General features: G+C 40.1%; 1 protein-coding gene across 5 annotated transcripts in view; it reads left to right on the top strand.

Annotated features, from left to right (window-relative positions):
- cacna1c (calcium channel, voltage-dependent, L type, alpha 1C subunit) overlaps positions 1-20,495 on the top strand; it is a 218,234-nt gene that overhangs the window by 151,822 nt on the left and 45,917 nt on the right. For 4 of the 5 annotated variants that reach the window (XM_042222950.1, XM_042222948.1, XM_042222949.1 and 1 more), the window contains exons 9-17: positions 1,221-1,308; positions 1,663-1,747; positions 10,355-10,445; positions 13,758-13,784; positions 17,001-17,161; positions 17,306-17,379; positions 17,468-17,619; positions 19,443-19,644; positions 19,844-19,964. In XM_042222950.1, the coding sequence (XP_042078884.1) occupies positions 1,221-1,308; positions 1,663-1,747; positions 10,355-10,445; positions 13,758-13,784; positions 17,001-17,161; positions 17,306-17,379; positions 17,468-17,619; positions 19,443-19,644; positions 19,844-19,964 (1,001 nt within the window). The remainder of the gene's footprint in view (positions 1-1,220; positions 1,309-1,662; positions 1,748-10,354; positions 10,446-13,757; positions 13,785-17,000; positions 17,162-17,305; positions 17,380-17,467; positions 17,620-19,442; positions 19,645-19,843; positions 19,965-20,495) is intronic. The other variant, XM_042222952.1, reaches the window with a different exon arrangement.

Genomic DNA, 20,495 nt, shown 5'->3' with positions numbered 1-20,495 from the left:
AATATGAATTTGTTCACGTTTTAACTGCAAAAATTCCCAAGTCTCCCAAGTCCTGTCAGCCCTCATCTGAATGAATTTCCTTTGTTCAGACTGGATCTTTGGTTCTAACCTGTCTTTGACCTTCCCCGAGTGCACCGTTTAATCAAGTGTTCCTCAATTCTTTCTTCCCTCCTGTCACCTGGAAGCAATTTCACTGAATTTCATCATAATGATATGATATTTCACACTCGCTGGTCACGTTGGTTTTAATTGTCTTAAATTATTTTTTCTGCACGTGTTCTTTGTGCACAAAAACTCCGAAATCTAGGTGAGGTACAAACCTATAACTTTTTTCTGTAATCAATGTCTCTGAGTAGTAACTGAAAGAATGAGTTGGCAGGCAAAAGGTTCGGAGCTCAGTGATGCAGGATGACTTTAGTGCAGAGCCACCTCTCCAACTATTTGACAACAGCTGAGGCTGTGCAGCTGGTGAGGGCGCCCTCTTTGTGCCTCCCTCCGGGGTTGTACCAAGCACATTGCAACCTGGGGTAGACCCAGAAAACACCACAGGAATCCCATTTCCCAGCTGGCCTGGATCCACCTGGGAGTCCAGTACAGATAAATGAAGTCTTGAACTTTAATATTTAGTAAGTTTTTACAATCGGCAGACTTTTCACTGTAGCTTTTTATTATATTAGCTGAGCATGCATCAGCCAGAAATCATCACCTGTTCCCTGCTGAGAAAAGGTGGTACAATTCATCAACAGTGCAACGGCCTGAATGAATAGGGTTTCTGCTGCATCACTTCCTTTCACTCTTTTATTTGGTTCTTCCTTTTGTCTATGTGAATCACATGGAATCAGTCCTCATCATCTTTCATGGAACCCCAGCTGGCTTGAATGGTATTTCATTATTTGAGTGGTTGATATGTAAATAATTATTAATAAGGTATAAAGATCTATATTCTAGGAAACCAAAAGCTGCATTTGCATACTAACACCGTTTCTCCGTGGCAAAACTTTTCTTTCGTTACTTAACTTTTCTTCTCTCTGGCAGGGTTTTCCCTTTTCTTCTTTCCGAAGTATCCTTTTCTTTTAACTTGATCACTTTTGTCACATGATGATTTTGCCAAAACCTTAGTCAAGATTTTCAGATTCTCTTTCCTGTCTCTCTCTCTGTTTGCTCTCTCTTTCCCGTCAACTCTCTGCCCCGCTCCTTCTCTTCTGCTCCCCTCCTCCCAGAGAGTTTTCCAAGGAGAGAGAGAAGGCCAAGGCGCGCGGTGACTTCCAGAAACTCAGAGAAAAACAGCAACTGGAGGAAGACCTCAAGGTAGTTTGGTGTGTGTGTGCATGTGTGCATGCGGTTGTCCCCATGCCAGAAAAGCTGTTACAGTCTTTACCAAAGACTCAGGTTCATTGTACTGTCAGTGTTCAGTAACCTGTAACCCTTCAGTAACAGTGAGCAGGGAAAGCAGAGCAAACTTTACTTAGAAGTTACCTAAGTTACAAAACAACACAAGCACTCCTCTTACCTCATGGAAAAGTGTAAAAAGAATAGGGCACACGAAGATTGAGACACATGATACATATTCTAAAACATTTCATTCTTATGATTCCAAACAGATGTGAAGTTTGATCTTTCTGTTTACCCATCAGTATTTCCCTTGTTTGTGTGTGAATACAGGGCTATTTAGACTGGATTACTCAAGCCGAAGACATTGACCCAGAGAATGAAGAGGAGGGCATGGACGATGAGAAACCCAGAAATCGTGAGTGTGCGTTTTTTTGACAGAAGGAAGAATGGTTCTCCGTGAAGATGACGCTGTATGCATGTGTGACTGAATTATTGATTGGTGGTTAGGATTAGCTGTGTCAGGATATGGTAAGACTTTGGCAAAGGCTAGCTGAAATGATTTCCTCCCAGATGCATCACAAGTTTGTCAGGATAGATGCGGATGTGTCTGCACTACATTTATTGCTCTGTCTATAAGTAGTGAGCTTTTCGTAGTTTCCTTCACACTGTTATGGCACAGTCATTAAATGAACAACTGACGTATGGGCAGAGTGACTGACAGACCGAGAAGATATTAATATTATCTGCTTGCTTTGGCTGAGAATCATCCTGAGGATTAAAACCTGTTTAGATATTAGTGGAATGTGTCAGACTGCAGCTAATAGCCTCTGGGCCCACACTGTGACACACAACAAACACACACTACTGCAGCTATGCAAAATTAACATAGGAACACACACACGCACTGTAGGTACACCCTAAGGAATTTGTTTACTTGTGTTTTGACAGAAATTTACACACACAAATTAACACCTTGTCTCTCTATACAAACACCTCCGGAGAGATGCAGCCACACATGGCTCATGTCTCCTCAGGAATGCACTATATTTCCTTGGGAGGGAAAGTAGACACTGGCCTCTTTAACCTGGAGGTTGGAGCTCAGAAGTTAGACCTTGAAAGAGGGACAATAAGAAAGAGAGGCAGTGATTTGACAAAATGCATGTCTGTTGTATTCCTGGACATGTACCCTTAGTATAAACAGTATGGACTGTGAAGTATTTTATAAAGGCTTGGAGCTAAGCTTGCTCACACTGGTAGTGGATGAATGAATAATGAGGACTAACCACGAAGAGACAGAGCGTGCATTCTGCTTACATTCTGCGCACAGCCACGCTCATCTCTTGAAAATCACTGTGGTTCATTCTGAGAAAACACTGATGACTGCCAAGGGAAAAAAGAAAGAAAGAGAAAATCTAATGATGATCTAATCTTTCAGGGAATATCAAGAAATTAACATGGTCAAATGAGCAATGACCCAATTTACATGAAAATAAGGCACAACACCCCCGTGGCTAATCCGTAACAAATCTGCTTGTTTTCACCTGTTACCACTGTACTCCCCTGGGCCAATCAGTCTGGCAAACACACATCAGCAGTCTCTTAGATAGTGTTTTGGCCCATTAACAAACAAACAAATACAGTATGTGGCCAATTTTGAAAATGTCACATCAAAATATTATGATTTTTTTTTTTTTTGCTCTAAGTTTTGCAAATTCTGCATCAGTGATATATTTTGCAGTGTCTGAACAAGCCAAATATGGCTGTAAACCAGAACCTGTAAGTGTTTGCTATACAGTAAACATACACACATATACATATTTTCCTCAAATAAATCTACCATGCGATCTCTGTGGATCACTTAGTTGCAAGATTAAGCCTGTGACATCTTCTAAACAGTATAAATTATGCCATTAGATGTAGATGATTCAACAAAATGATTAATATATATGATACAAAGTTCTCTATAAGAAAGATCAATCATCGCTCTCTGTTTGTGAAGGTGAAAAATCAAGTCACTTGCTCTGTCTATTACTCTGCCTCCCCTCTCCCCGATGGATGGATCCTCTTGTGGGAAGATGAACGAGGGCAGTTTGTCCCTGCTGCCCAGGACATTTTGCATCAGCTCATGCATGCACAGCTCACATAAATGTGTGTCGTAAGAAGCGATAGGAGACTCAGAGAGTAGAATAGATGAAAAGGGAAAAGTAGATGTTCAGACAGTGTAAGGACTGCAGAGTGTACACGGACTCCAGACAATATCTAGAAAATCAGGTTAGGGGATTGTCCGAAGTTGCCTTTTATGACATGTGGCACACAGCAGCAGCAGAGGTTTGCTTCACGTGCATTACTGCTGTAGATAGTCCTGAGCAGGGTGTGCAGAAGTCACATGACACCCCATGGACTGCCTATAAATTCCCTCGATATTCACTAGACTTGCTGTTCTTATTCAGGTTAAATCAGCATCATCGCTGGACAACCCTGCTGTCTCATGATGTTCTAACATGAGGCTCCCAAAGAAGATTAGGCTTGCAGTGCAACAGGACTGCACTAACATCATATTCAATATTATAAATATGAGAAGTTGATGATGTCAAGTATAATATATGTAAAATATGTGTGTTTTCTGTCATCTCAAGGGCATAGTCTGTATGCATGTCTTCCGTGCTGTTGCTGTCTACCATCTTGTTCTTGCATGCTGTCATCGTGTTTTGTTGTCCTTGCTGTTTGTGTTAGGAGTGTCTCCAGCCCACCTGAGAAGCAAGACCAGTATGCATGTCTGATCCAGTCATTCTCCTGACTGTCAGGATGGTGTTTGTGTATCCTCTGTGGCGTTGACATGTGCTTCCATGTAATTCCGGTTGTGATTAGGCCTGTGTACACCAAAAGTGGTTGTAATTACATTTGGTCTACATGGCTTCTGTTTGGGATGCCTTCTTGATGGTGCAGTGATACAGTATATTGCATCTATCCTGGAAATGCACCGATCCCCTAAAGATTTGTAGAGGATGTGACTGCTCTGTGGCTTCCCGCTGTGTGGAGTAATAAAACAGAAATTTTCAATTTATCTTGCAATGCAGTCTCATCCAGGGATGTCAAATACTGCCGTTTTGTCCAATTCTCCTTGTCTGAGATTGATACGCAAAAATGTGTCCTACAATAAACACAGAGCGATGAAAGATGTCCACATTAGGACGTTTGAGTTGTTGTGTTGAAATAAATCACAGGTTTGTTAACCAGGAGATCACAGCCTCCTGGTTTTCAGTCTTGTTTTTTCTCCTTTAAACCTGCTTTTGACGTTAGTTTTCACTCGCTGCCTGTTTAGGTTTAACAAAAGATTGGAATTTGCGATTTAATGCTACACCTTGAAAAATGTTGTATTTGCCCAGCGTGTTTAAATGCAGTGATATGAGGTCCTTCGCAAACATTATGTGACAGACCCAGTGCTCCATAGCACAGATACCAAAGGACAGCTGATTATCTGTGAGGTGTGCTGGCACTGAAAAAAACCCCAGCAGCATTTGATGCTGTGGGAATGATGCTCTAATGTCCATTTTACAGCGGCGCCAGTGTTATAAATGTTGCTTGCTTTTAGCTGCTACTGCAAAAATGGTTTGATAGATCTTACACTGTGACATGGTAAATATGCATTTCACTTGAGGAAGGATTTTTGCTGTAAAGAAATCAACTTAAAAACAAACAAAATAGATTAAATCATTATTAATATAATTCATTTGAGCATCCGCAGTAATCTAAATGCTGTGCCACTCTTTTGTGGTAAAGAAAGAGCTGTTGATTTAGATCTGCATTCTTATGAGCTCAGTTTAGTGACTGAAAGAATGAGCTCGCATATACAAGTGGCAGAAATGACCTCTCTGAAAGGTGTCTGGTCTCAGCCTTTGAGACAGGAAGAGGTCCTTTGCCACACTGGCTGCTATACATTGGGCACTTCATATTAAAAGAAGCCATTTGATATGGTGTGATATAGTTCTACTAGGATGATTTCTAGATGAGCAGTTTCAGTTATGTTCAAATGGGAGTAGGCCCAGAGGTAGACCCAGGGCACGCTAGGCATGCTGAGATTATGTCTCTCAGTTGGCTTGGAAACACTTTTGGTGTGTCCCCGGAAGAGGACCTAACTTCTTGGAAGTGGATTTTAAGAGGTCTCTAGAAGACAACCAAACTCTCTGGCTTTCAGTATATTGTGGGGCAGGGGGCCCTCTGATAGTCATCAAGGTGTTGATTTTGCTCTGAAGTCCATGCTGCTTTTGTCTGCTTCCAATATAGACAGTGGTAAAGGTGCTAATACACAGAAGGTATGGTTATCTCTCCTCCCCTCCTACCCCCTTTGCAACCTGGCCCTTTGGGCAGGAAACAGTTGATTTGGTAACAGGCTTTGTTTAGTTCCAGAGTCAACTATAGCTCAGCGAGACAGTGTATCCTGATTAAAACAAAGACTGGCTGACAAAAACATGCAGGGAATGGCTTTTAGTTAAATACTGATCACTAGTATCTCTACATTTACTGGTAGGCTTTCCCTTTTGGCCTCACTGGACAGTATAAGAAGAAATTCCCGGGTTTACCACAATAGAGTCTTTGTCTTAAGAGTCTCAACTGCCAAAACTCAAAACTTCCAAACCCTGCAACACTTGTTGGATGAAGGAATCATACCCTTCCCAATCAACCAGAAACTGGAGAATCCGATCCACCACAGCACACCCAAAATGCTACAGACAGCATTGGTCGAATGGTCACCCACCACCCTGCCAGGTCAACGGAGGGCTAGCCAAGAGGTACAGAGAGCTGGAAGATATGGGATTGATTTGGAACACATGGAATGGAGGATAGATTTTTATGGAAGCAGGTAGTTTAAGGCACACAGCAGAAGTGCCAGTCTTGCATGCTTTCATTGCTATGTTGTTCTTACATTCTGTCTTCTTCTTTTGTTGTCCTTCCTGTCTAGCACACTTGAGAAACAAGACCAGTATGCATGCCTGGTCCAGTCATTCCACTGACTGTCAGGATCGTGTATGTGTCTGTTCTTTGACTTGTGCTCCGATGTCTATCCAGTTTAGGATTAGGCATGTATACATTAAAATGTTTTCAGTTGTAATTATTTTTGATCTGCAGGGCTTCTGGTTAGGATGCCTCCTTAATAGTAGAGTGATACAATCCCATCTGTCCTGGAAACACACCAGACTCCTAAAGAGTTTGTGGAGGATGTGACGAAAAAGAAAGATGTTCAGGCTACTACTCTGTGGCATCTCACTATGCGGAGCGAAACAACAGAAATTTTTCAATACACTTTGTTCTCAGTCACCATCTCTTTTTAACCTGCCTTTTTACGTTTGTTTTCATTCGCTACCTGGCTAGATTTGAGAAAAGATTGTGATTTGGGTTCAAATATGTACCTTTACCCAGCATGTGGAGATTAAAAGATTAAGCGGTACAAGAGAGAAACAGACATGAGTGATTTTGTGCCAGTAATGCCAGTAATGTTAGTACTCTGTACCTGCAGTATTGAAATGAGGTGTGACTGCAAAGAGGGAATGCCATTTTTCCAGAAGAATTCATAGTTCTTTGTGCGTATTTTGGTATATATGAGCATACTTGTGTGAACGCTTCATGTTAGTGTTTGTGTGTGTGTGCGTGTATATTGGTCTGTCTTGCTGAGCCGTGCTCTCTATCCCCAGGTAAGAGCCATCATTTTCTGTCCCTGCGTGGAGCCGTGAAGAAAAATGCGGCTTTCCTTCGTAAGGCGTGTGCGTCTGTCTGCATGGTCCAGCACTAGTTAAAGCTTTACTGGATTCTAGACATGCAAGCAGATTGCAACCTCTCTGCTCACCTATACTCCCCACTTTCCGATGCCTCTCTTCCTCCCCTTTTTATCCACTCCCCCTCCAGTGGAGTAAGCATCTTTCTCTGCAGCCTCCAGAGTGGGGATCAGCTGCCTCTCAACACTGTAAAGTAGTTTATTCTCTTCCTTACCCTTTTTCATGCACCAACCACTGAATGATGATTAAATATGAGGGCCATATATATGAATATCCTCCGACAGTGGAGACATGGAATTTTCCCCCTGATAACTACCCCTGCTGCTGGCAAAATTGCATGTCTTTATTACATTAAAATCTTTACAGTGTTTCATGGCCCTTTAAATTACTTGAGTACATCCAAAATGTAAAAAAAAAACAAAAAAAAACAACCTCAAAGTCCAGGGAATAGGGATACAAGGAGAGAAATAACATTACTGTGCTGAGATGAAACAACTTTTGTAGGAAAGGATCTGCATCTGCCTGACTTGTCTGAAAAAATAACAAGAGGATGTCATCACAGAAAACAACTGGAGTGATGGTTTCGTACCACACGACTCATAAAAAACACTGTTCTTACTATTGTTAGTGATGTCAGAGTCCTCTCCTTGGTTTTTCAGATTCCTTTCCCTAAAGTCCCCCCGCCCCCTCCTGCATCACTATTAGCCTTGCTAGCTGCAATAATGAAACACAGTGGAGAAACAGCTTTGAAATGAGAAATTTAACATTTTTATAAAATCAAATTACCAAAAGCCTGCATGAAAAGATTTGTGTTGTCATTATTAAGACAACGATACAAAGTAGAATTCAGTGTCTTTTGGGGGGTTTGTGTGACATTTTAAATTAAATATATTTTTCATTTTTGTGACTGGAAATAAAATCTGTTTTAGTTTGCTGACAAAAACACCAAAACAAACACGAGACGCTGTCATAAAAACAAATTGTTGTGGAGGATGCTTTTTTTCAGAAATAGCGCCGTGAGTTCATGTTCAAGCTCACCAACACATGCCAACACTTTCTGTTCTATCACTTTTCTGTCTTCCTGTCTTCCCTCCTCTGCCCCTCCTTTCAATACTATATGTTCCTTTTCCTTCTTCATCTCCTTCCCTGTCTCTGTGTCTCAGGTCTTTGGGGTTTTACTCTAACAATAGGCATTAAACTAGTTCAGCGCTCCATTGAGGGGAAGGCACCAGGCTGCTTTTATATTTGAAAGGCTTTTAGCCTCAGGAGAGACCAGAGGGCCCTGAGTGCTTTTAACTAAGTAGCATAGCAGCAGGTGGCACGTGTCGAGGTGAAGAAACACACAGCGTGTTCATGGCAGAGGTATTCAAGTTGAGACAGACCATCGTGATCTCTACAGCACTAAACTCGTTCATCCCTAACCGTGTGTCAAAGTACAGTAACCTAATGCACTGTTCACTCACTGTAGCTTACTTTGACACATCATTGGGCTTACAAACCATCTCTTGGGATAACTACATAATGCAAACATATTCCTTTGGCTCAGAAAGATACACTCACTGGCCATTCCGATAGGTACACTTATTTAGCTGCGCATATCTAATCAGCCAATGACAAGACAGCAACTCAATGCTTTTAAACATGACTTCATGACCTCGCCTGGTGGATTTCTCAAGTTTCAGTAGCAAATCTGCACAAAAGACCAACAAAATGCAGGAATACATGTAACTGGACTTTTTGGCCCAGAATCAATGAGTAAATGGAAAAAGATAATCCCAGTCAGAATAACATTATTAATATCTTTTTTTTTTTTATTGGGGTTTGTTTGCAGGTTTTTTGAGAGGGTCGTGGTTAAGTGCTGATCATATTATTTGGTTTCATGCTGTAAGATCATTTGCACCAGTAGGTTTTACTGAAGATATCTTATTTTAACAAAAGAGGCATTGATATTCATATGCAGTACCTGGCTCTAGTGCCCAGAGGGTGTTACAATAAGTGTTTGAGGTGACAGTAAGGGGAACGCAGCTCATTCCCGCCAGCAGGCAAAGACTGACAGAAGCAATAAAAACCAATGTATCACTTCATATCAATCTCTCCAGCAGCCATCCCCACATTCTTTTCTCCCCTCTCTCCCGCTAACCATACCTCCCTCAGTGCCTCCATTACTTTCGCCCTCCAATCCTGCCTTTCTATTTTCCTTCATTTTTTCTTCTATTCCATCCTTACCTGCCAATTTATATTACTCCTGCCTAAGGACAAAGTGCCACATTTGCAGTGTACTTGTGATTTATATAAACAAAGAAAAAGCTTTCCACCTGTTTGCAAATCTGCAAAATTATCACTGCGGCGAGGAGTAAAACTGTACTTTTTGTTTTTAATAGTTTGATTGTTTTTAAAGACCAATCCCCTCCCCACACACCATCTGTAGACTACAGATAGACATCTTTTTTCCCCAACTCTTTGGGTCTTGAAATCACAAATAGATTTTATCAAGTTTTAATCCCCTCAAAGTAAAGCAATCCCCCAGCTTGAAAATGGAAATCCTTCTAAATAGCCCCAATTTTGAATACCCAAAAGTTAAAATCGAGCACAGAAATGGTTGACTAATTTCAAAAATTGTGGCGATGTCAATAAGCATGCTAATGCTTCAGCTTAGTTTCATTCACCACAGCAGCAATTGGCAGAATTAGAATTAGTCAACCTTTTCCTCAAGTGTTGTGTCTGTGCTACCTTTTTAGCTTTAGGCATTAAGCTGTGGAATTATATTACTTTGGTTTAGCACCACAAACTAACAAGGTTGCAAGGTTTGTGTCCCAGGATTCCTAACTGGCAACTTAGTGTGTAATTAGTGTGGGCAATCAGTGCAAAATTTGGGAATGGTTTTATTGACTCTAGGGTATGTGTGTAGCCGTGTGCCTTAATTAGCAGGATTGAATAATGCTGACTTTTTCATTCCTATACTTCAACAGTGGTTTTAATTAGCTTGTATGCTGGTGCAAGATAACTCCGATAAAGATCAAATGTTTAACACCAACCAAGTGTCCAGTGCTCCTCGCTACCTGAACACTGGTTGCACTTTGTAGCTCTCAAGTGTGTTGTCTTGCACCTGTAAAATTCTACAGTGTTTTCCGTTGCATAATTATGATGTCCGACCCATTTCTCCTTCTGGTTAATTCATCTCTCTTTCTGTTTCTCTCCACATCTGTCAATTTTTTTCCCTTTCTCTGCTGCTGCTCATCTCTGTCTCTCAGTGAGCATGCCAGCCAGCGAGAATGAATCAGTCAACACAGACAACGCCCCCGGGGGAGACGTAGAGGGTGAGACCTGCTGTACCCGGCTGGCGTAAGTATCTCACCGTCTTTCACAGACACACCTTTTCTCCTCCTTCTTTTCCTCAGCTTTCTCACCCATCTTTTGTCAGGTTTAAGGACAGATTGCATCCTGCAGTATTGTGCATGGAAGAATTGCCTCAGATTGCTTGTATACTTTACTGATCTCACAAGTCTGTTAGACTACAGTAGCACGAAGCTGTCAATATACTCCACATGGATAAAGTTCTGTTAGAGTAAAATTGGATAGATCTGAAGGGGAACTAATCAGAGCTGCTCCTGGAAGTGTTTTTTTTTTTTTTTTTAACTTGCTAGTTTATTAGTAGTGCTGTGCCAACTGCCCTTTTTTTCCACTTTCTATCGGCAAACTGTTGCTAAGCAAGAAAATTGAGGGAGCAAAAATTAGTTGCTAGATCGCAGTTCCAGTTAAAAAATGATTTTAATTTCGTTTTATGGTTGTTTTCCTCATATCACAATTATAAATGTACTATTGCTATCAGTTTGCGAACTAGAGGTTTATCATTTGAACACAGTTTTTAAGTTTATCTAGTTGGGTAGTGAGTGCACACAACTGCTACACATGGTACAAGGACAAAGCCAATCATTGCTTGGGAGCTAATGAATTTTGAAAAGCAAGACATCCTAACTACATCTAATAGTATTCCGTCTTTATTTTTTCTTTCATCTCTCTCTGAGTTTCCGTTCTCTCCCTCTCTACCCACTTTTCTGTGTTAGCTGTTGAAGTGCTTTCTTCCGCCCCTGTGGGAGCTCACAAACAGCTGACTCACTCATTCCCGCTTCCCGCTCTGCTTTCATTTTTTACATTATTCAAACAAATGTGTTGCTTTCTTTCTTAGACACAAGACAGCACAGGGGCCGCGACCCCAGCGGACTTATTTCAGTACACACATGCAAACACACCTGCATAAAAAACTGTTGCTCACGAGCAGAAATGCATTACACAGAAACTTTAATCTTAAATTTAAACTGATTCACTCTCAACCGCAGGAGCGATAAGGCTAGTTGGCACACGTGGATGGCACGCTGTTGTTTATCTGTAGTCTCACTGTCCATCTGTTATTTCATCTTTGTTATGTTGTATGTGTTTATTTGTGATCTGTCAGGCTAAAATAAAAAAAATAAAAGGGTATGTCATATGTGAAGCTTAAGCTGGAACCAGAAATGAAACATGGAATAATGAAATGCCAAATAAATAAGAAACCAGCGATTTGATACTTACAAATTAATTTTGTAAGTAAACTAATTTTCTATTACATTTCACGACATTACTTTTTTTCTTTTTCACAGTTTCTTTTTCTTTGTTGTCATAAAGTAGTAAAAAGGTTCTGCTCTTTTGTTCAAGCACACAGATGTCTCTTTCCTTTACTAAAATTTATAATTAGACAATTATTTGATTGGCTATGTTGCATCACTTTAGTCACCACTAACCTTTGAGGACATGCAGTTCTGGATTACGTTTTTTTTTTTTAATTAAATATTATTATTGGCTACGTAACGGTTTTTCCAACTACTCACGTTGCCAGTCAGTGTAATAAAGATGATGTATTGCAATACATCCTCATCCCAGGCACTACAGGCTATGGACATCCATGCCATGAAGCTCCAAGTGTACAGTATCTGTACTGATTTTAATGCCAGAGGAGGTTTGGAATTCTGCAAGTGTTGAGTCAGCAGGGTGTTGGTGACTTTTGCACACTACACACCTCCGCACTCGTTCATTGTCTGTGAAATATCTAGAAAGAAAGAAATTTTACAAGCTCACTTGTTGCAACAGTGGCTTTCTATTATGGTACCATGGTTGAATTCAGTGATCTCTTTAGAACAACCATTCTTTCACAAATGTTTTAAAGGCAACCTGCATGGCTAGGTGCTTTTAATTCAGAGATTAAGATGTGTGGCCAAATACTTTTGTCCACATAGTGTAAGTGGCCGTAGCTAAAGTCATTTATATCTTGCTTGAACTTTCATTTGCTGACTTGGTTTCTTTTTTTAATCTTGGACTATGTTTATATATTTTAAACTATATTTATAGGCTCAGGAGTTCTGCTACTCCAGCAGTTTTAACCAAACCGCATTAGCTGACATGCTGAGGATTAGACGGGTCAGAATATTTAGGAAATAAATGACATAATATTTGCTTTATTATGTTGTTTTCTTGGCGATCAGTAATGCCCTTGGTGTTACCATTCATAACGTTTCATTTAAATTTACATATCCAGAGAATGATATGTAGTGTACCCGTGTCAGGACTAGAAATATAGCCCCTTATTCTTTCTCTGTGAGATTTCAACAAATTTGACATGGAGCATTCCTCCCAGTATTCCGGAGGAAAGACTTCAGAGTATGTCAGTTCTTCTTCACATCGGCATGGAGCTGTTCCTCACAGTACAAGCTACTTTAGCACCCACTGGTCTCGTAATCAAGACGGACACATGAAGACAAGAGATGTGTGTCCTGTCAGCTCCCATATCCAGCCAGTCAGTCAGTGAAAACATTTCATTGCTTCGGTCAGTGAGCTCGTCGGTTTATTTATCTGCTTTTACCAACATCAGAGTAGTCAGTGAAAACAATCCAAGAGAAGTTTCATGGGGACCATAAAATTTTCAGATCTTTTTAAAAATGTGGATATAGTTAAACTAATCGTGGTCATTCAGCATCCCCACAGATTTGTGATCAAATCAAATATTTAAAGTCATAAATTGAGTGATTCTTTTTTTTCTTTAGTTTTATTTTTTAGATTAAAATTTTTACACCATGGGGACTCTTCTCTCAAAATGTCTTCCATAATCTCTTGTCCTCAGTTATCCATGTTGTACTTTTTCCCGTTACAGTGGTGAACAATCAACAGACATTTTGTTACAATAATAAATGACGTTTCTTTTTCACACCAGGATTGATTGAAGGAAATTCAAACTCGCAGTTTGCTTTCTTTTGACTGGATGCCACTGTATGTGTGTTTGGGGGTGATTTGTTCAAGAGAAAAGCAGGAAATATAACGGCAAAGTGCATTTTGTTATATTGTACCCAAAATCTGTTCCCAGTGGGTGCATAAAAATGGACAGGCCGTTTTTTTTTTTTGCTAAACGCAGATATGTTCTTTGATCATCCTGTGGAGAGAATCAGCAGTTTTTGTGCTTGCGTATCGGGGAATGTTTGAGGTTGATCAAGAAACATATGCCAAGACATTTGTGATAATAAGGGAAGCTATTCCCCTTTATCCCTCTCAAATCACCCCTTTCATGTGCACCTGTCTATATGTGTGTTATGTGTGTATGTATAATCCATTCTGTTTTCTGTGTTCCAGAATTAGGATCTCCAAATCCAAGTTCAGGTTAGTACATGTTGTTTACCATAGTCTCTTAATTCACCTGCTCTAATGTCTCTAATGCTGTGTTATTTAATTGGTCGTTGGTGTTTTTGTGTGTGTTTGTGCCTGTGTGTGTGTGTGTGTGTGTGTGTGTGTGTGTGTGTGTGTGTGTGTGTGTGTGTGTGTGTGTGTGTGTGTGTGTGTCGGGGGGTGTTTGTGTGCAGATGTGCAAAAGGAACACAGGCAAACATAGCCTTGCTCTTTGGAGAAACTGTTGCGAATATGTCGGTTCTTCTCTTGCAGAGTTTGATGAGAAGATCGTTGCCATGGTTATGTTTGTGCAGTAAAATAAATTTATGGTAACAATTATTTAAGCTTAGCATAGTAGTTATCAGACTGCAGAGTAGCAGACAGGGGAAAAATATAGAGTGAATGAGATGAATGAAAATGGAAGATAAACAGACAAAAGTTTTGGTGGTAATGTTTAATCAGAAAAATTGATTATTTCTTGCTTGGTAGTGATGTGAACTGTTGCTTAAATGGGGTATGTCAAATAAAGTTTAAAATAAATATTGTAAACAGCCTCGTTCTGTCCTACCACCACATTTAAAGCAAAAAAGTTGCCAGTAAATATGTTAGATTCGCCACATTTGTGGAGAATATTTATGGAACATGCTCAAATGATTTTTTTATGTCTCATTACAGAAACAAAACACACATCACAGCTTCCACAAAATCTGCATACTGACTGTTTACTATTTGTTTACTCTTTGACTTCTATGGAAACCTAATATGTCCCTTTATTGTCCCTCTCACGTCTCAGTATCTAGATTAAATGCATACATAATACATTAAGACCACACTGGCTTCATTAAAGGTCAATACAGTGGTCCCTTGTTTATCGCGGGAGTTATGTTCCAAAAATAACCCGCGATAGGTGAAATCCACGAAGTAGCCAACTTTATTTTTTACAATTATATAATTACAATTATATATATAGATGTTTTGAGGCTGTAAAACCACTCACTACACACTTTACACACTGTTCTCAGACAGGCATGAGCATTTTCACACTTTTCACTCTTATTTATAGACCCTGAAAGTTCAAACCTTTGTAGAAAAAATATGTCCAGTATTACAGAATGAAACCAAAGGCACCCGCGGTTGCCTTTGATGGTGCAAAACATTTTGTCACATTGTTGTGCTTGTTGGGGAGAAAATGTACAAACAATTTGACAAGCTGAACGCATTCTGTACTGTACAGAAGACCCACACGAGATTGATTGACAGTGGTCTACAGCCCATCAGGACGCAGAACACAATGCGCTGTCAAAAAAACAAAAAACAAACAAACCAAAAAAAATAACCCAAAAACCATGAAAAATTGCACACACAAAAAATCCGTGAATCAGCGATGTCGCGAAAGGTGAACTGCGTTATAGCGAGGGACCACTTTACTCCTCAAATAATACACTTAGACTATTTAATTTAATTGCGAGAACAATAAGTTGTTGTTACAGTGATGGAGAAAAAGCTTTTGATAAGGTAAACTTTGGATTTATTGAATCAGTCTATAACTTCTGTATACCACACCATTAGCCACTGGCACTACGAATGGAATAATCTCACAAAATGACACACGAAACAGGGGTACTAGGCAAAGATGCCCATCACCATCAGTCTTCTTTTTTCTTTTTTAATTGAGCCACTCATAGCGCCTACAGTATCTGTCAAAATAAAAATATCATCTGAATCCCAACATCTAATAATAACCTCAAGATTAATCTTTATGCAGACGACATTTGACTTTTCATGCAAAATCCATATTCATCACTACTTGAAACAATGAGCATTATCAAGGAATTCTCAAAAATTTCCAACTATTCCATAAAATGGTCCAAATTCTTCCACTGATATCTCCATAGCTGGGATGGGACAACGAACTAACTATCCCTCTGTACACAAAGTATTTGAAAAACACTAATGTTTCTTGAATTGGAGTCACGGACACGATAAAAAACTGTAGCGTAACGATGCATGCCTGCTTGTGTTGTGAGTGTGTCTCATGTAAAATTCAGTGTGAGCATCATGGCAGAAGCCAGTGTGTGCCATAAGTGACTATAAAAAGCACTCACGCACATTTAAACAGAAGACTGATGCAACATATATAGGCAGAGGGAGAAGATTCTCTGGTGGGCTGTGTTGATCTGTTTGAATTAGAGGAGTCACAATTGGATGAAAAATCCTCTTGCATGTTTGCTGCGGTTGACAAATGGGTCAAGTACGCATAATGCAAAGACACCCACATGTGTACAAAATCATGACAAAGTGACTTACAGTGTTTATTTGGAGAAAAAACAATTAATTGCTCGTTCTTTTTTAAAGCAATTCATTACATAAATATATAATCAGTGTCTAGGCTATTGAAATTATGTGAAAATCTTAAGTGAAATTCATGCGTCACTACTTTTCCACCTGTAGGCCAACAAGACCACAAGCTGCTCTTCGTTAGTGTTTTTGATGTCACTTGACCAGAATAGGACAGTTATGAAATTACAGTCGACACCTTATCAGTATATGAGCGTCGAAACACCCTTTGAGTGGAGTTTTTCACACAGATGTGACTGCGAAGTTTAACGCTAGCAATTATCAGAAACAATGACTTTCATTTCCAACATGAGAGAGCATTCAAGGTGCAAAAGACCTGACCACAGCATAGAGGAAGATATTAAAATCACTAAATTTAAAAAAAAAGGGGGTTGGCATCCTAAAATGAGCTACTTCTCTTTTTAAAGCATTGTTTTCCTTTGTGTTGTGAGACACAATACAACATATTTCACTTTATATTTGCCCCTTTGATCATTTTTAGAGCGCAAATGTTCTTTTTTTTTCTCAAACAGTGCATATCTCATGCTCCAGCACAGCTCTTTGTACTGGTTTCTCCTTTCTGTGAAACGCCTTTGAGGATGACTAACCCTCGACCACAGACCGAGGCGTGATGTCATCACTGTTTTGTAGAAAACCTAATTGACTCTTTCTTGTCCTTCTTCCACTTCCTCTATTTGTTTTTCACCATTCGTTTCTTTCTTTTGATTATTTTTCTTGGTTTATCCTATTGCTCGTGGGTCCTTTTCTCTTCCTTCATCTTTCCCTTTTCCCACCATTCTCTGTCCCATCCTCCTACCTCTCTTTTCTCTCCCACCTTTTCCCAACTTATTATCTCTGCTTCTTCCTTCTCAGCCGCTACTCTCGGAGGTGGAACAGGCTGTGTCGAAGGAAATGCCGGGCAGCAGTCAAATCACAAGTTTTCTATTGGCTGGTCATTTTCCTGGTTTTCCTCAACACTCTGACCATTGCCTCTGAACATCACCAGCAGCCTCAGTGGCTAACTGATGTACAAGGTACATTGCTCAACCCACACACATGCACACAAAACAGTAATATGTCTGATCTGGGCTTAATTATTGACCTCTGTGCAATTACTTTCTTTGGCATTATATTTTCATCCCACACTAATTTTACTCCCCCTTTATTTCCCTCCCCAGACATAGCCAATAAGGTTTTGCTAGCACTCTTTACTGGAGAGATGCTGTTGAAGATGTACAGTCTGGGCCTGCAGGTAGGACACTGTATCACTGTTTTGTGTTAACATTGACCACATTCTACCCTTTTTTCTACCTTTAACGTCTGCGTTTTGCTTCTCACAGGCCTACTTTGTTTCACTCTTCAATCGGTTCGACAGCTTCGTAGTATGTGGAGGGATCCTTGAAACCATTCTGGTGGAAACAAAAATCATGTCTCCTCTTGGCATCTCTGTGTTACGTTGTGTACGCTTACTCCGAATCTTCAAAATAACCAGGTTAGTGTAGACCTTAAAGCATATGCATTTGATAAGCAGAAGTTATTCCTTCAGTCCTCCAACAGGCAAGATACTCACCCAGATACCTAATGCTATACTGAACATAAAGTAACATCTTTTTAATAATAATAATAATAATATATACTTTATTGATCCCCGTGGGCAAATTCCTCTCTGCATTTAACCCATTCACTCAGTGAAGTAGTGGGCAGCCATGGGCGCCCAGGGAGCAGTGTGTAGGTACGGTACCTTGCTCAGGGGTACCTCAGGGTAGCCGTTCAGTGGATTCGAACCCCCAACCTTCCAATCATGGGGCCACCACTCTACCACTCTACCTACTGAGCTAACACTGCCCCGTTTTACAGTGTTTCTATACCAGTGGAGCCTTAATTTTGCATTCAGCAAAGCGGAAACAGAGGATGAAGAACTAACAGGTTACAATAGGTCTGTGATGCAATTACCAAAAACAACAAACAAACTTGGATTTTATTTTGCCACAGTAATCATTTAGTGAGAATTTCCTATTGTGACTAGTTTACATACACTCATTGACCGCTTCATTAGGTACACCTCGTTATAACGAGGTGGATGCAGTTTTGCCTTGAGAACTGCTGTAATTCTTCAAAGCATAGATTCAGCGCTGTGCTGGAAACCTTCCTCAGAGGTTTTGGTCCATATTGACACGATAGCATTTGTCAGCTACACATCCTGTTCACCACATCCCAAACGAGCGCTATTGGATTGAGCTTTAGTGACTTTTGAGGCTAATAGAGTCCAGTTAACGTATTGTCAAGATTAGGAAAGCAGTGGGAAATGATTTGAGCTTTGTGACGTGGCGCCTTATCCTACTAGAAGCAGTCGTCAGAAGACACTGTGGTCATAAAGAGATGGACAGCAACAACAGCCAGGTATTGGACTGGATTCAAGGAAGGATGGATCTATGCTTTCATGTTGTTTATGCCAAATGCTGACTCAACCATCTGAATGTCGCACCATAAATCAAAGCTCATCAGACCAGGCTGACACCAACAACTATGCCACATTCAGAGTCACTTAAGTCACTGCATTAATCAGTTTAACAGGTGTACCAAATACAGTCCAGTGATTGTATATTGGCTTTTTAGACTTGTCAAGGTTTGGGAAGCATAGGGGTGAGGATCCAAATACAGGATTTCAGAAAGAAACCTTAATAACAAAGCAAAGTTTTCAATAGTAGCTTTGAATATATGTAAACTGGAGTAAAAATTAACAAGGTCTAAGAACAAAAAATCAGCACAACAAAACATGCAAAGGCTACACACAGAGAACACACTGTGACAAAGACTGGACTATTTATACACAAAGGGCTAATTAGGAAATGAATAACAGGAGGGTAACACACCCACACACAGGTAAAGACAATGGCAGAAAGGCAGATTGGAAGCAAAACATACACAGGACGCACAAAAACACCCACTTGAAAACAGGGAGTAACCAAAATACTCACAGAGATACGACGGTCACATTAACATGAAGACAGAGACAAAGGAACTCTGGAGGGCAAACACATAAAACAGAAACACAGAACAGAGGGAAAAAAACTATAAAGGAAACACTTAAAAGTTCAATCCTACAACTGAAACACTAAATCATGAATCCAGGATGGCAAAACATAAACTTCTTAGCAGGAAACTCCGGCAGCACTGTTAAACTGAAACAGAAACTATCAGACTCCCTTCTAGTCACTTCTAAACTATAAAGAAATCAAAATAGAAATCCAACAGTCAACCTACCAAATATATTATAACAAGACTACCATTTCAACTAAATTTCTCTTCCTTTAGATATTGGAACTCTTTGTCCAACCTGGTGGCATCCCTGCTGAACTCTGTCCGCTCCATCGCTTCCCTGCTGCTCCTGCTGTTCCTCTTCATCATCATCTTCTCCCTGCTGGGCATGCAGCTGTTTGGGGGAAAATTCAACTTTGACGAGACCAGACGAAGCACGTTTGACAACTTCCCCCAGTCTCTGCTCACTGTGTTTCAGGTAATCATGCGCCACTTTTTCTCGTGAAGTGTGTCCGGCCTCCATTGTCACCTTACATTTGTCCTTGAATGATACAAAAAGTGTAAATTTTATAATGTTGCTTAATTAAATGTAATCTGTCACTATCACGAGGCTGAGGCTTCTTTTAAATGAAAATAAATTTTTATAAGATTTTGTTTACTGTCTTCTGTCTCTACAGATCCTGACCGGAGAGGACTGGAACTCTGTGATGTATGATGGTATCATGGCGTACGGTGGTCCAGCTTTTCCTGGCATGCTAGTTTGCATCTACTTCATCATCCTCTTCATCTGCGGAAACTGTATCCTACCACAACAGGAGGTCCCCATTGTCACAAAGCACTTGCTCATAGGGAATCTTTTGGTTGTTCTAGATTGTTGCAGAGTCTTTCTATTATAATGTCAGGTCCTTTTAGCTGTTGGTGCTATGTAAATACAAATACATGGAATAGCTACACCAGTAACCCAGGACATGTGGGCGTGATGCTTATACATGTAGAATTTCAAAATAAAAACATGGTGAGTCAGATCCAGTAACTGACAGTCAAATTTGTTTTCTGACAATCTTTAATCCTGTCATCAAATGGATACTGGTGTTGCTGATTGTGATTTGAATCACTGAGTCACATCTGATATCTAACCCCTTGTTAAGATGCAGTTGCAGGGGAAAAGAACACATTTTGCATGCAGATGCTTTCCCTAAAGCTAAAAGATTTTAGTGCGGGCCACTGAGCGTCTGTACTTAAAAGTTCAGAGTAGTTAAAAATGTGTTTTTCAGATTAAATTGTTACTATTCATCAGCTTAGCCTGTTGAATCCAAAGCCAGTGCAGGA

Source organism: Haplochromis burtoni, unplaced genomic scaffold, assembly GCF_018398535.1.
Source record: "Haplochromis burtoni strain Fernald_Lab_line unplaced genomic scaffold, NCSU_Asbu1 Contig_98, whole genome shotgun sequence".
NCBI classification, from domain to species: domain Eukaryota; kingdom Metazoa; phylum Chordata; class Actinopteri; order Cichliformes; family Cichlidae; genus Haplochromis; species Haplochromis burtoni.
Note: the sequence above shows the minus strand (reverse complement) of the source record. Positions and strands in the feature narration are given on the sequence as shown.